General features: G+C 39.3%; 1 protein-coding gene across 3 annotated transcripts in view; it reads right to left on the bottom strand.

The window, feature by feature from the left end:
- slc27a4 (solute carrier family 27 member 4) overlaps positions 1-13,083 on the bottom strand; it is an 80,854-nt gene that overhangs the window by 45,206 nt on the left and 22,565 nt on the right. For all 3 annotated transcript variants that reach the window (XM_069885647.1, XM_069885656.1, XM_069885665.1), the window contains one exon: positions 6,920-7,314. In XM_069885647.1, the coding sequence (XP_069741748.1) occupies positions 6,920-7,314 (395 nt within the window). The remainder of the gene's footprint in view (positions 1-6,919; positions 7,315-13,083) is intronic.

Below are 13,083 nucleotides of genomic sequence, written 5' to 3'. Positions count from 1 at the left end.
CGAACAGGAGTGTGGGTATGACAACGGATCTGTATACTCTTATCTTTGTGAGGTTTTTCAGTTGGTTGTTTTTCCAGACTCTTTTGTGTAGTCTTCCAAAGGCGCTATTTGCCTTGGCGAGTCTGTTGTCTATCTCGTTGTCGATCCTTGCATCTGATGAAATGGTGCAGCCGAGATAGGTAAACTGGTTGACCGTTTTGAGTTTTGTGTGCCCGATGGAGATGTGGGGGGGCTGGTAGTCATGGTGGGGAGCTGGCTGATGGAGGACCTCAGTTTTCTTCAGGCTGACTTCCAGGCCAAACATTTTGGCAGTTTCCGCAAAACAGGACGTCAAGCGCTGAAGAGCTGGCTCTGAATGGGCAACTAAAGCGTCATCGTCTGCAAAGAGTAGTTCACGGACAAGTTTCTCTTGTGTCTTGGTGTGAGCTTGCAGGCGCCTCAGATTGAAGAGACTGCCATCCGTGTCTTCTTCAATCTTCTTCAGCATGATGCTGAACCAAGCCATGAAAGACCTAAACAATGAAGACGCTGTTTACATCCGATACCGCACGGATGGCAGTTGAAATGATTACATAGGAAATAACAGCAGCTAATTTTAGCAGAGCAGTAAACAAAAAAAGGATAGTGAATGAGGAATAAATATGGACAAGAACACCAGGGGAAAACCATCTGGTTCTTCTTCAGAATAGAGCCAATGGATGCTCTAACGAAGTGTATAAGGATTTTTAAAAAATCTTCTGAAAGGTGCCTCCTCTGAACATGTGGTGTCTTTCAGGCTGCACTGAAACATCAGCCATTTTTTTGCCATCCAGTCTTGAAGGTGGAAGTTAATGGCTCAAAGGTGAGAGTTTTACACACCAAGTTTGTTGCTCAATGTAATGCCAGCTTTCTTGTATGCTATCCATCACAATAATGGTCAAATGGTCAGGAGAACTGCAGGTTGGCTGGTTCACATGGAAATCTGGTTGTAAACCTCATTCTCACTATTTTCAGTTCACTAGTGGTCAAATTGTACTGAAATGAACAAAGCATTTAAGAGAACAGAAAAGAAGAAAATAGAATTTAGCTTTTTCTGCAAACAGTATCAGAAGTCTTAATAATTAAACAGGCAGATATATCTAGGACCAAATGGGAAAGTGATTTCATTTGTCATATTGATCACGCTGATTGGGAGACTGAGTCATGAGACTAAATTGATTATAGTAAGATATAGTTAATTATAACTTTTTGCAACAGTTGTATCTGACCCCTGAGAAATTGAAAAAATATGGATTTAGTTATTCAGAAGTGTGTTTTAGATGTGGAGTATGTGTAGGCACATTTTTACATTCAGTTTAGTTTTGTGGTAAGGTTCAACCATTTTGGCAAAGAATAAGGGAATTTCTTCAAAAATTGTTTAAGATTATATTTCTATTAGATCAAAAATTTTTCCTGTTGGGTTTAGCTATTAAATGTCTTTCAGGGATTTCTATAAATCAGAATTGACGGGTGGGGGGGGGGGGGGTCGTCCAATAAAGCCAGCGAGTTCCTGTCTAAATTAGTTACAAAATTTAGACCCAGAAGAATAGGAAGGCCCAGATCTTCCCTTCACAGAAGAGGAGATAGGGAAAACATTGAATTTGCTGCAGACTAACAAGGCCCAGGGGAGGATGGCTTTCCACCCAAGGAATTTAGATTTATTGATGCCTTTTTATATGGAGGTGGTAGACCAGGTAATGGAGACCCACACCTTCCTGGAATCTTTTTAAACAACAATCAATTCGACGATACTTAAAAAAGACAAAGATCCACTAATGCCATCTTCTTATAGACCCATTTCACTGTTAAACTCAGATTACAAATTACTTGCCAAAGCCCTGGCAAACAGATTGGTAAAACATATGCCGAAATGAAGATCAAGCGGGCTTTGTGCAAAAAAGACAGGCAGTGGATAACTTTGGCAGACTGTTGAGTATAATGCATCTGGCACAAACCAGAAACAAGAGAGGTTTGAATCAGATTTGATTGAATAGAAAATCCCACTCCAATCTAAGTGCTGGACAATGCCTGGACTTAAGATAAAACTTTTATAAATTGGATAAGGGCACTGAACCTTGTGCCCAAGGCTAAAATTGTGATGAATGGACAAATTTCTCCAGCTTTCCCACTGATAATATCAAGTAGATAAGGGTGCCCACCATCTCCAGCCCTGTTCATACTAGCCATGGAGTCACTGGCTGAAGCCATTCACCAGGATCCAGACATCAAGGGTAGAGCCGGCCAGAAAGAACATAAAATTAATTTATTTGCTGATGACCTACTGATACTTCTGACAGACCTAGCAAACTTGCTGTCCAAGCTGCACTCTACTCTGGAGGGGTGGGGTTAAACCATCCCACTTACTAAGGGGGAATTATAGTCAATATCAAGAAAACAGTTATTTAAAGTGGCCACAAAATGAGATTAAATATCTAGGAGTCAGAATAGACAATAACTTGAATAATTTATATAAACTAAATTATACTCCCTTGCTTTGCAGAATTGAGGACTTAAATAGGTGGATAACTTTAGTGGGCAGGGTAAATTGTGTTAAAATGAATGTGTACCTCTTCCAGACACTGCCTGTGGCGTTGCCCTGTGGATTCTTCCAAAATTTACTCTCATGAATAAAGAAATTTCTATGGAATAGAAAGGTAGCCAAGATCTCTAAGGAAAAATTGACCTGGGATTACAGTCTGGGCAGATTACAAATGTCAGACTTCAAGAATACCATTGGGCAGCCCAGTCAAGATATATCGCCTCACTCTTTGAAGGGGGAAGTGTACCATCCTGGGAACAAATTGACCCAAATGTGGTAGGTGAGAACGTAGCGAGGACTTTATTTATAAATGGGATGCTAAATTGTGATCTGGGAAAATAGGCAGCCCTACACGAAAAGAAATGATCCTCATTTGGAATAAAATTAACTCTTATCTGGAAATCAAAGTGGGGCTGTCCCCAAAAACACCCCTGACTCCAAATAGATTAATACCATTGGCAGTGGGTAACAAGATCCTGGACACCTGACATCATAATGGCATCAGGTGCTTAGAGGACAGTTACGAACAGGGGCAACTAATATTGTTTGAACAACTCAGGAATATGTCTGATTTATCAAATAAAATGTTCCACTGCTACCTTCAGATAGGATCTTTTCTACAGGACAAATTAGGCCCTATAGAGTGCAGTGACATAGAGATTCTGATTCGAAAGGGGAAACACACGGAAGTTCATCTCGGCAATGTATTTCTTGCTCCAAGCAGAAGGACCTAAACCAGGTCTTCACAAATCAAGGCAGAGGTGGGAGTTAGACCTAGGAATAAAAATTGTTGAGTGGTGCTGGTCTGGACCAGAATGACTGCAATCATTAATGCATGGTACAGGCTGGTGCAATACAACTTTCTACACCAGCTGTATCTGACGCTGCAAAAATTGAACAGACCTAAACCAGAATTGTCAGACCAATGCTTCAGGTGTTGCATTGCAATAGGTGCCTTTGTGCATGCAACCTGGACATGAACCAAGGTGAGATTCTTCTGTGTGGGAAGATTCTTCTGTGTGGGAACTGGGCCAATTCCTAGAAAAAAAATTAAAGGTAAAGAATTTCCACGGGACCCAGAGTTGTTCCTTTTGGGAAACATAATGGACATAAGACTTATACTGAATCTGTCTGAATTTCAAATCCAATTCATAATGATCGCATTGGCAGAGGCCAGGAAGTGCATAGCAATTACCTGGAGATCCAACTACTGCCTAAGCATTACTCGCTGGAACACAGAAATATGAAGTTGCGTTCCCCTGGAGAAAATTACTTACAACTTAAGGAAAAAGTACAACTATTTTTTTTAAATTTGGCAACCATACTTAAATTCCATAGGAGCACGATTATAGTGTGAACTATAGTGTCTCACCACCCTACCTTCCCCATCTATCCCTCAATCGGTAGTGAGGGTCCATACTATCCCAACCGGGAAAGGTCAAGAGAAGAAAGCAGCCTGAGCACTGGCCGCCGCATCATGCCAAACCCATAAAACTGCTGATATATGTCTTATACCTTTGTTGTGAGTGTCTTGAATGTCGTGCGTAACTGTGGTTTGTTAAATGTTGAGGGTGGGGGAAAGGGGACAGAAAGAGCTTGAACTCTGCATTAAACTTTGTATAGAATTGATAATTGTAAAGTGTAGTTAATGCTGATATTGTTAACATTGACAGTGATAATGTTGATAACTGAATTTAAGTTTGGAAAATCATAAATAAAATATTCAAAAAAAGTCTTTCACAATTTGAGGTTGTCCCAGTGATGTACTTTAAATCCAATCTCTGATATAAAGAACACTGGAAAGTATACCGACTGGTTGCCTCATGGTCTTGTTTGGTAACTCGAGAGCCCAAGAAAGTGAATGGCTGCAGAAAGTTGCAAACCTAGCAAAGTCCATCCCAGGCACTGACCTCTCCATTGAAGACATCTTTGTGAGACTGCCTAATGACAACAACCAACATCATAAAGGATCCCCATCACCTTGGTCACAACCTCTTCTTTACTGCACCCTTCAGGCAGGAAGTGCTGCACCTCAGTTCCAGGACAATTTTTATCCTGGCCAACAAGTATTGGCACAATTGATAAGACAGGAAAGTAGTATTAAGGGTATTAGAGTTAATTCTGAGGAATTTAAGATTAATTTGTAAGAATAACATGTCTAAGATTATTAATGTTAGTTCATTATAATTTTTTGTATCAATTGTACTTAACTCCTCAGAAATTAAAGAAAGATAATTTAGGTTCTTCAGATTTATTTTTTAGATGTTTTAAAGAAGTAGGCTCTTTTTTTCCACATTCAACTTGGTTATGTGATGAGGTTAAAGTTTTTGGAGACAGATCTAGGAATTTTTAGAGAAAGTTTTAAAGATTCAATTACCAATGAACCCAACAGTTTTTGGCAATGGCAGTAGCAAGGAAATGTATAGCTATTATTTGGAAAAATGAGATTGACTTGGGTTTGCAGAGGTGGCATATTGAATTGAGGTCATGTATTCCTTTGGAAAAAATAACATATAATTTACGTGATAATTATCTTTTTTTCCTAAAGCATGGAGCCCCTATTTGGATTATATGGGTTTAAAATTTTGAATTCCCTGAAGCATGTTGCGGTGGTGTTGCTTTGACCCATAGTGGTTTACTGTATTTCTGATGTTAAATCTTCATTTTCTTTCTTTTCTTTCTTTGGGGAATGGGGTTAGGTGGAGGGTGAGTTATACATTGTACATTTAAAATTTTAAATAAAGTAGTTTAAAAAAAAACTATCCCAACTCTAAACCAACTAGACCAGTACGACCAAAAGATCTGATTGAATGATGGAAACATCACTTTTTTTTCTTTCACTAACTGCATCTGTGAGAATGTATCTATGCCTTTTGGCATATTGTAGTAGTTTAGTATACAGTATACTATTGTAGTTGGTGTGTCTTGCACACCTATTTGACTGCATAAAAATGCACTGAATATGACAATAAACCCTCGTTTGCTTATGCATTGAGTAAAGTCCCACCAACAGCAACGTCATAAACATTTGACAGTCTGGATTAAATTTAGGTCCACTTTCAAAGTCAGAAAAGTCTGCTGCAGGATTAATTGGAAAGATGGTGTCTAATCGTGCAGCATTGCCTTTGCACTGCTTTGGAATGCTTGCCTCGAATTTGTGGCAAGTCTGTGAATAAATCTCTCAGAAGCAATATTGCAAGTAGCTGCACAATATCTGACAGTCTCTATAAACTTGCTTTTCACCCACTTGCTAGTCACATTTTCCATGTCATAATGGAAAGACACAGATACAAATTCACTTTGAATTCAACTCCTGAGCCTTTTCAAGTCCTACAAATTATTTTTAATAGATTAAACTCGTATCTTTCTCATTTCAAAAATTTCCCAGGAATCAGAGTTGGAACCAAGCTGGTCTGATCCAAAACAATGCAGGCCAGAAGCAGAAGCAACAATTCTTGTACACCTGAAATCTGACCAACACAAATCCATGATTATCACAAACATAACACAGAGGAAAATAACTTAAAAAAAAACCATTGTATCAGTGAATCACTCACAACTAAGTGAACAAAGATACCACAACTCATTCATCCTTATTTAAGGCAGCATAAAACTTGAGGCCAATATATTCTGAACATTTTATTTCTTTTGACCTTGTTCCCTCTGTACATTACAAATTTTCCTTAACCCATTCAGCTTGCTCAGCCAATAAGAGGAGGGGTGAGGGGCCTGGGAAGGGGAAGGGGAAATGCATTATGATTTTAAACTCAGGAAGTTTACCCACTATCACAAATATTGGAAGCAAATTCGGAAACATCTTTCAGAAGAGAGTTAGATAAATATTTTTAAAAGGAAACAGCATGCATTATTGTATGAAAAAAGAGCAGGAGGTTGCCTCCAAGTCAAACGATTGTGAGCTCATATCACTCATAGACTTGAGCAAATTCCACCCATACAACCAATCCAATGCAAACCTGACAGAGTGTCACACTTACATGGATACTTTCTTTTCAGGGGAAATTAAAGCAAGATTCCATTTGCTCTCTTAGTACCTTACAGAATCCTTCACATCCACCTATTTCAAAAAGAAGAGCTTGCCTTGTGTCCGGAGAGTATTTTTTCAAAATTATATTACTGAAAATGGATCATTAAAACAAGAAAATCTGCAGATTCATCGTGCATGCTAATTGGTAGGTGTGTTTCCAACATCACAAGAGAGACTATTTAAAAAGTATTTAATTACCTATAAAATGCTGATCTACAGAAATGAAAATATTTGCTAGTTTCCCTTTTTAAATTTTTATGTCATTTACTTGGTACCTTTGGTCCTACTATTTACCAGTGATGCCACTTTACACTTACCCTCATTTAGTTCACTGCCAAATATAATGGCCTTGGCCTTGGAGATGGTGATGCAGTGAGTCAGTGCGTCCAGCCGCAAATTGAAATTAATCAATGCTGCCTCCACTCCAACTTTAGCCAAGCCCAGCCATAGTCCCACATACTCGTTCCTACTCTCCATGAAAAGGGTCACCACATCACCCGTGCGATAGCCCTGTTCATAAAAAAAGTTGGCAACTCGGTTCGAGTATTCGTCCAGGTCCCGGAAACTCCAAGTAGCATCTGTCCCCTCAAATATTAGTGCTATCTTATCTGGGTGCCTCTGAACGACCTCATGGAAGATTTTTGGGACAGTATTGTTCAATTTCAAGTTCCGCTTAACATTGAGCTTGACTTTGAGGAGGACACCAGCAGCGCTGAAATAAACAGACAAAAATAAGAAAGGAGTTAGTTGCTGCCGGTGCGGTCTCTCCAATATCTTCATAGGGTGAGGGGTGCCATATTTGAGAATGATTGTAACACTCATACTGGAGCTCCATCAGCACTGATAGAAGAGAAAAAGTGTCGTGCTATCAATACACAAAATAGATCATCTGGTTCATGTCTCCCTTGTTAAATGTTAAGCAGAAACTCCTGTTACATTTCCTGTAGCATTACAGTACTTTCTGATTACCCAGGGTCAGTTTCATTGTGTTGCAATCATGGGAGAGAGAGAGAGAGAGATCTTTTGAATTAACAAAGGCAGAAATAAAATACAGAATAGGAAAAGGCACAACATTAATAGAGGCAATACAGAAGATAAGAAGAGGATATTGCAATGAACTATTAGATCAAAGGAACAAGATATCAGCCAGTGGCCTCTTTTATCAGGCAATCCATTTTTTTAAAAATGTAAGCCCAAGGATTTTTGTTTATTTATTGGGATGAAAGGCACAAGATTTAATTTCATAATTTGCTATGTCCAGATAGTTTCTAATTCTGCTTGAAGACATCACAAATTTCCTACTCAATAATAAGCCAAAGGTCCAAATATAAAACTTGCTGAAAAAGTGTGAATATTTTTTGGTTTACCAATTCAGATGAAGGAAAATTGATCCCCAGGGCTGAAATCACAATGAAGTGCATCAGTAATATTCCAGTGCAATTATAATAAGACACCATTCAATCATCAAGTCTACGTTAGCTCCTAATTGAGTAATTCTGCCACTCACATAATACCCATGCAACTCATCCTCTGAAATGCCAATCCAATTCCCAAAGCCTTACTCAATTCTGCTCACTACACCCCCACAGGCAACGAGTCCCAGATTACAACTACATTTCCCTTGTATCATGTGGCCAAATTTGAAAATGCCTATACCAACCTAGCCTTAAACTATCTTCTAATGGCAAAAGATAATTCACCTAAACAAATCATGATTTTGTACAGCACTAATCGCAATTTGCTCTCAATTCAATGTGCTGCAAGAACAACCCAAACTTCTCTATATGGTAGAAACTCACGTGAATAGGGTGGTGAAGAAGGCTTTTAGTATGCTGGCCTTTATCAATCATTGCATGGAATATAGGAGTTGGGAGGTGATGTTGAGATTGTATAAGACATTGGTGCGGCCTAATTTGGAGTTCTGTGTGCAGTTCTGGTCGCCTAATTATAGGAAGGATATAAACAGAGTGGAGAGAGTGCAGAGAAGGTTTACCAGAATGTTACCTGGGTTTAAGCATCTAGAGTATAGGGAGAGATTGGACAGATTAGGTCTTTATTCTTTGGAGCATAGAAGGTTGAGAGGGGATTTGATAGAAGTATTTAAGATTATGAAAGGGATAGACAGAGTGGATGTGGATAGACTATTTCCGTTAAGAGGAGGAAAGATTAAAACAAGAGGACATGAGTTAAGAATTAAGGGGCAGAGGTTTAGAGGTAACATGAGGGGGAACTTCTTTACTCAGAGAGTGGTAGCCGTGTGGAATGAGCTTCCGGGAGAAATAGTGGCGGCGGAGTCAATTGTATTATTTAAGAAAAGGTTGGACAGGTATATAGATGAGAAGAAGATGGAGGGTTATGGGCATTGTGCAGGGAGGTGGGACTAGAGAGGGGTGCTTGGTTCGGTGCAGACTAGAAGGGCCTAATGGCCTGTTTCCGTGCTGTAATTGTTATGTTATGTTATGTTATGGTCTTACCATTAAAATCTTATGCTCAAAACTCTTATGTTGGATGTTATCTATTTGAAATTGATGTGGTCTAATTTGGATCCTTGAAATAACACACCACAAAATGAGTTTAACCCATTGTGCCAAAATCTGAACATCAGAAGGTATATCGGAAAATTCCTTTTTCTAATATCTTAAAGAGATCCTCAAGCTGTTTTGTACTACAGTTATTGTTCTTCCACATCTAAATTACAAACCTGGCATCACTCACTTCAACTCCCACGGTCTCCACAAATGGGTTTGGCAAATCCTTCACCCAAGTTCAGGTTTATCTTGCAGAGGTAGCAAGATGCAGTGAAGGTTTGTTTTGTGAGCAATCCAGCAAGATATCTCGTACATAGAACATCAAGTAACAGTTCAGATGTGCAGAGTTAAGAGAGAGAGATCAAACTGTACAGAGCAACAGCAACAATTTTATGAGTTTCATCAAGGAGTTTGATAACTGCAGGAAAGAAACTATCCTTAGAAAAATGTTGATGGTGACCTGATACTCACTAATCTTCTTCCCAATGGGAGGGGGATGAAGAAAGTATGGCCAGGGTGGGATGTTTTAATATGTTGGCTGCTTTTCCAAGGCAGTAGGATGTAGTCGGTGGGGGGTGAGTAGAGGATACGTGTGATGGCCTGAGCTATGTTCATACCCCTCAGCAGTTTTTTGCATCATGGGTAGAGCAGCTCCTATTCCATGCAGTGATCCACATTGCCTGACATAGGCACAACGAGCAAATCAGTTTTCTTCTGCACCAGAAATCTCCAATTCCCTCCTTTCCACTGTTGGTTCACTTTCTTCAAAATGCAACTGAACAAACCACCTCTCACACTGAGAAGGGTGGGTGCTGGAACATTCTCATGATGTAAAGAATGACTTGCTTCCTCTCTGATGAAACAACTTTTCCTCACAGATAGATCGACTGAATGAGCTGCTCATATTAACCTTCTGAGAAAGTATTAATTTAGTTTTATATATGTATATGTCCTTTATATGTATGTATTATGGCTGTGTATTTGCATGTTTTTGTACTGATGACCAGAGAACACTGTTTTGTCAGGGTTTACTTGTACAATGGGATGATAATGAATTTGAACTCTGGGTTTTGAGGTAGCTGATAAAGCTAATTGTGGAACAGCAGATGCTTCCAGGGAAGGGGCAAATGACATCTGACAAGTTAGGACTCTGCCCTTCTCTACAGGGTGTCCACATACCCAGTGTTTATCCCAAATGCTCCTTCACTTTGAGAGGGATATTAAAACAGAAATGATTCTTTTGGCTTACTTTCAAATGACTGATCAGTAATGACCGATCACAGTTTAATGAAACACTTCAACTTTTTTAAAAAACCACAACCAAAACTAAGGAAACTACAGCTCTAATCAACATCAAAAACCCAAATTATCTCACTTAACACTTCCCTGACAAAAATCAAGCTCATGTCCACATCCCGTACTTTGCGACCCTGCATTCTCTGCCATTCAGTTGATTGCTGAAGGGGTTCTTCAGCAAGATGTGAAAGAGCTCGACAACTGCCAGGCATTGGATGCTAACCAACCCATGAGATGCTCCAAAGGAGCAAGGAGGGCTTTGTGCCCCATTTCATCCTCGCACCACAAAGGATTCCCCACCTTTGCTAAATCTTGCCACTGTTTTCAAGATTCTCATCTATCATTTGTGCAGAAAACTTCCACTGATAAAAATTCCTAACTTCCAGAGCACTCTCTAAGGAGCAAATTTAACACTACCTTCTGTCTGGCTTAGCTGAAACACACACTGATTATTTTGCAAAGCTGCCCACTTAACTGCATTGCATTAATACTTGGGGTTACCTTTCACATTGATGTCTTGCTGGCCAAAGACAAATAGCCCTACCAGAGAAAGAGGATTCTTTTAGGCCTTTAGTTACATACAAACATTGTTAGCTATTGTATAGGGAAATAACTGATCATTTTTAAAAATCTTACCACAAAGGGTCATAGGCCAAAAGTTGACAATATTCAGTGGAACACTGATGCATAGGCCTATTTGCATTGAATGCTGGAACTTTCATCTCTTTAAAGTCATTCACCCATTGCAGATTTCTCCAGACCTTCCATCTCAATTTTCTATCCCTGTTTTCAGATTTTTCAGCTCTCTCATCTTCCATCAGTTCATTGAAGACAAGAGAGTCTCACCACTTGGATCAATTTCATGGAACTCACTATTCTCCTTTGCTTCATTCTTTTGATACTAGCCTTGGATTTCCACCATTCAATTTTGTAGCACGTGTTTCTTTGTGAAAAACCTTGGGGCCTACTTTAAATTCCAAGTTCTATGTTTAAAAACAAAAAAAATACTGCAAATACTTAGTACATTGAGTAGCAACTATGGAAAGAGAAACATCATTAACATTTCAGGTTAAAAACCCTTCATATGACATTTCCAACATTTTGTCTTTTCATTTCAATTATGGAGGATAGCTCTGGTCCTTGCATTGATATTCTAAAATGGAGAAAGGCTAATTTTGAGGAAATGATGAAGGATCTAGAATACGTGTATTGGGTTAAATTGTTTTCTGCCAAGTATGTAGAAGGTATGTGGAAGACCTTCAAAGGTGAAATTTTGGGAGTACAGTTTGTATGCTTGTGTCAGGATTAAAGGCAAAGTTAACAGGCATAGGAAACCTTGGTTTCTGAGGGATACTGGGGATCTGGTTTGGAGGAAGAGAGATGTGTATGGCAGATACAGGCAATATAGAGCAAATAAGGTACTTGAGGAGTATAAAAAATGCAAGAAAAAAATCAGGAAGTCTAAAAGATGATAAGAAGTTGCTTTGGCAATGTGAAGGAAAATCCTAAGGGTCTCTGCAGGTATATTAAGAGCAAAAGTAAGGGACAAAATTGGTCCCCTTGAAGATCAGAGTGCTTGACTGTATATGGAGCCAAAAGAGATGGGGGAGATCTTAAATGGGTTTCTTGCATCAGTATTTACTCAGAAAACTGGCAGAATCACAGGAAGTTAGGAATTCAAGCAGTGAGATCATGGAACCTATACGCTTTAAATAGGTGTTTCCTGTCTTAAAAGCAAATAAGGGCAGATAAATCCCAAGTGCCTGACGAGGTATTCTCTTGGATGTTGGAGGCTAGTGTACAAATTGCAGAGGCTCTGGCAGAAATATTTAAAATGTCCTTTTCCACAGGTGTGGTGCCAGAGGATTAGGGGGTAGCTCGTATTGTTCTATTGTTTAATAAAGGCCCCAAAAGTAACCCTGGAAATTATAGGCCGATGAGCCTGACATCAGTGGTAAGTAAATTTTGGAAGGTGTTCTAAGAGATTGGATATACAAGTGTTGGGATAGCCAGAGACTGATTAGGGATAGTCAACATGGCTTTGTGCATGGTAAATTTGATATGATTTTTTCATGGCAGTTACCAAGAAAGTTGATGAAGGAAAAGCAGTGGATGTTGTCTATATGGACTTTACTAAAGCCTCTGACACAGTCCCACATGGGAGGTTAGTCAGTAAGGTTCAGATACTCGGTAATCATGATGAGTTATTGAACTGGATTTGACATTGGCTATACGGGAGAAGCCAGAGAGTGGTATTGGAGGATTGTTTATCAGACTGGAGGTCTGTGACTAGTGGTGCATCTCAAGGATCAGCGCTGAGACCATTGTTGTTTGTCATCTATATCAATCATTTGGATGATAAATTGGATCAGCAAGTTTGATGATGACACAAAGATTGGAGACATTGTTATTAGCGAGAAAGGCTTTCAAAGCTTTCAGAGGTTGCTGGACCAGCTATAGAAATGGGCTGAAATTTAATGCAAACAAGCCAGAGGTGTTGCATTTTGGAATGACAAACCAAGATAGGACATCAACGGTAAATGGTAGGACATAGAGAAGTGCAGTAGAAAGGAGGGATCTGGGAATACATAATTCCCTGAAAATGGCATCACAGGTAGATAGGGTTGTAAAGAGAGCTTTTGGCATATTGGCCTTCG

The sequence above is a fragment of the Narcine bancroftii genome, chromosome 1 (genome assembly GCF_036971445.1).
Source record: "Narcine bancroftii isolate sNarBan1 chromosome 1, sNarBan1.hap1, whole genome shotgun sequence".
Taxonomy (NCBI): Eukaryota; Metazoa; Chordata; class Chondrichthyes; order Torpediniformes; family Narcinidae; genus Narcine; species Narcine bancroftii.
This window is presented reverse-complemented; position numbering and strand designations above follow the sequence as displayed.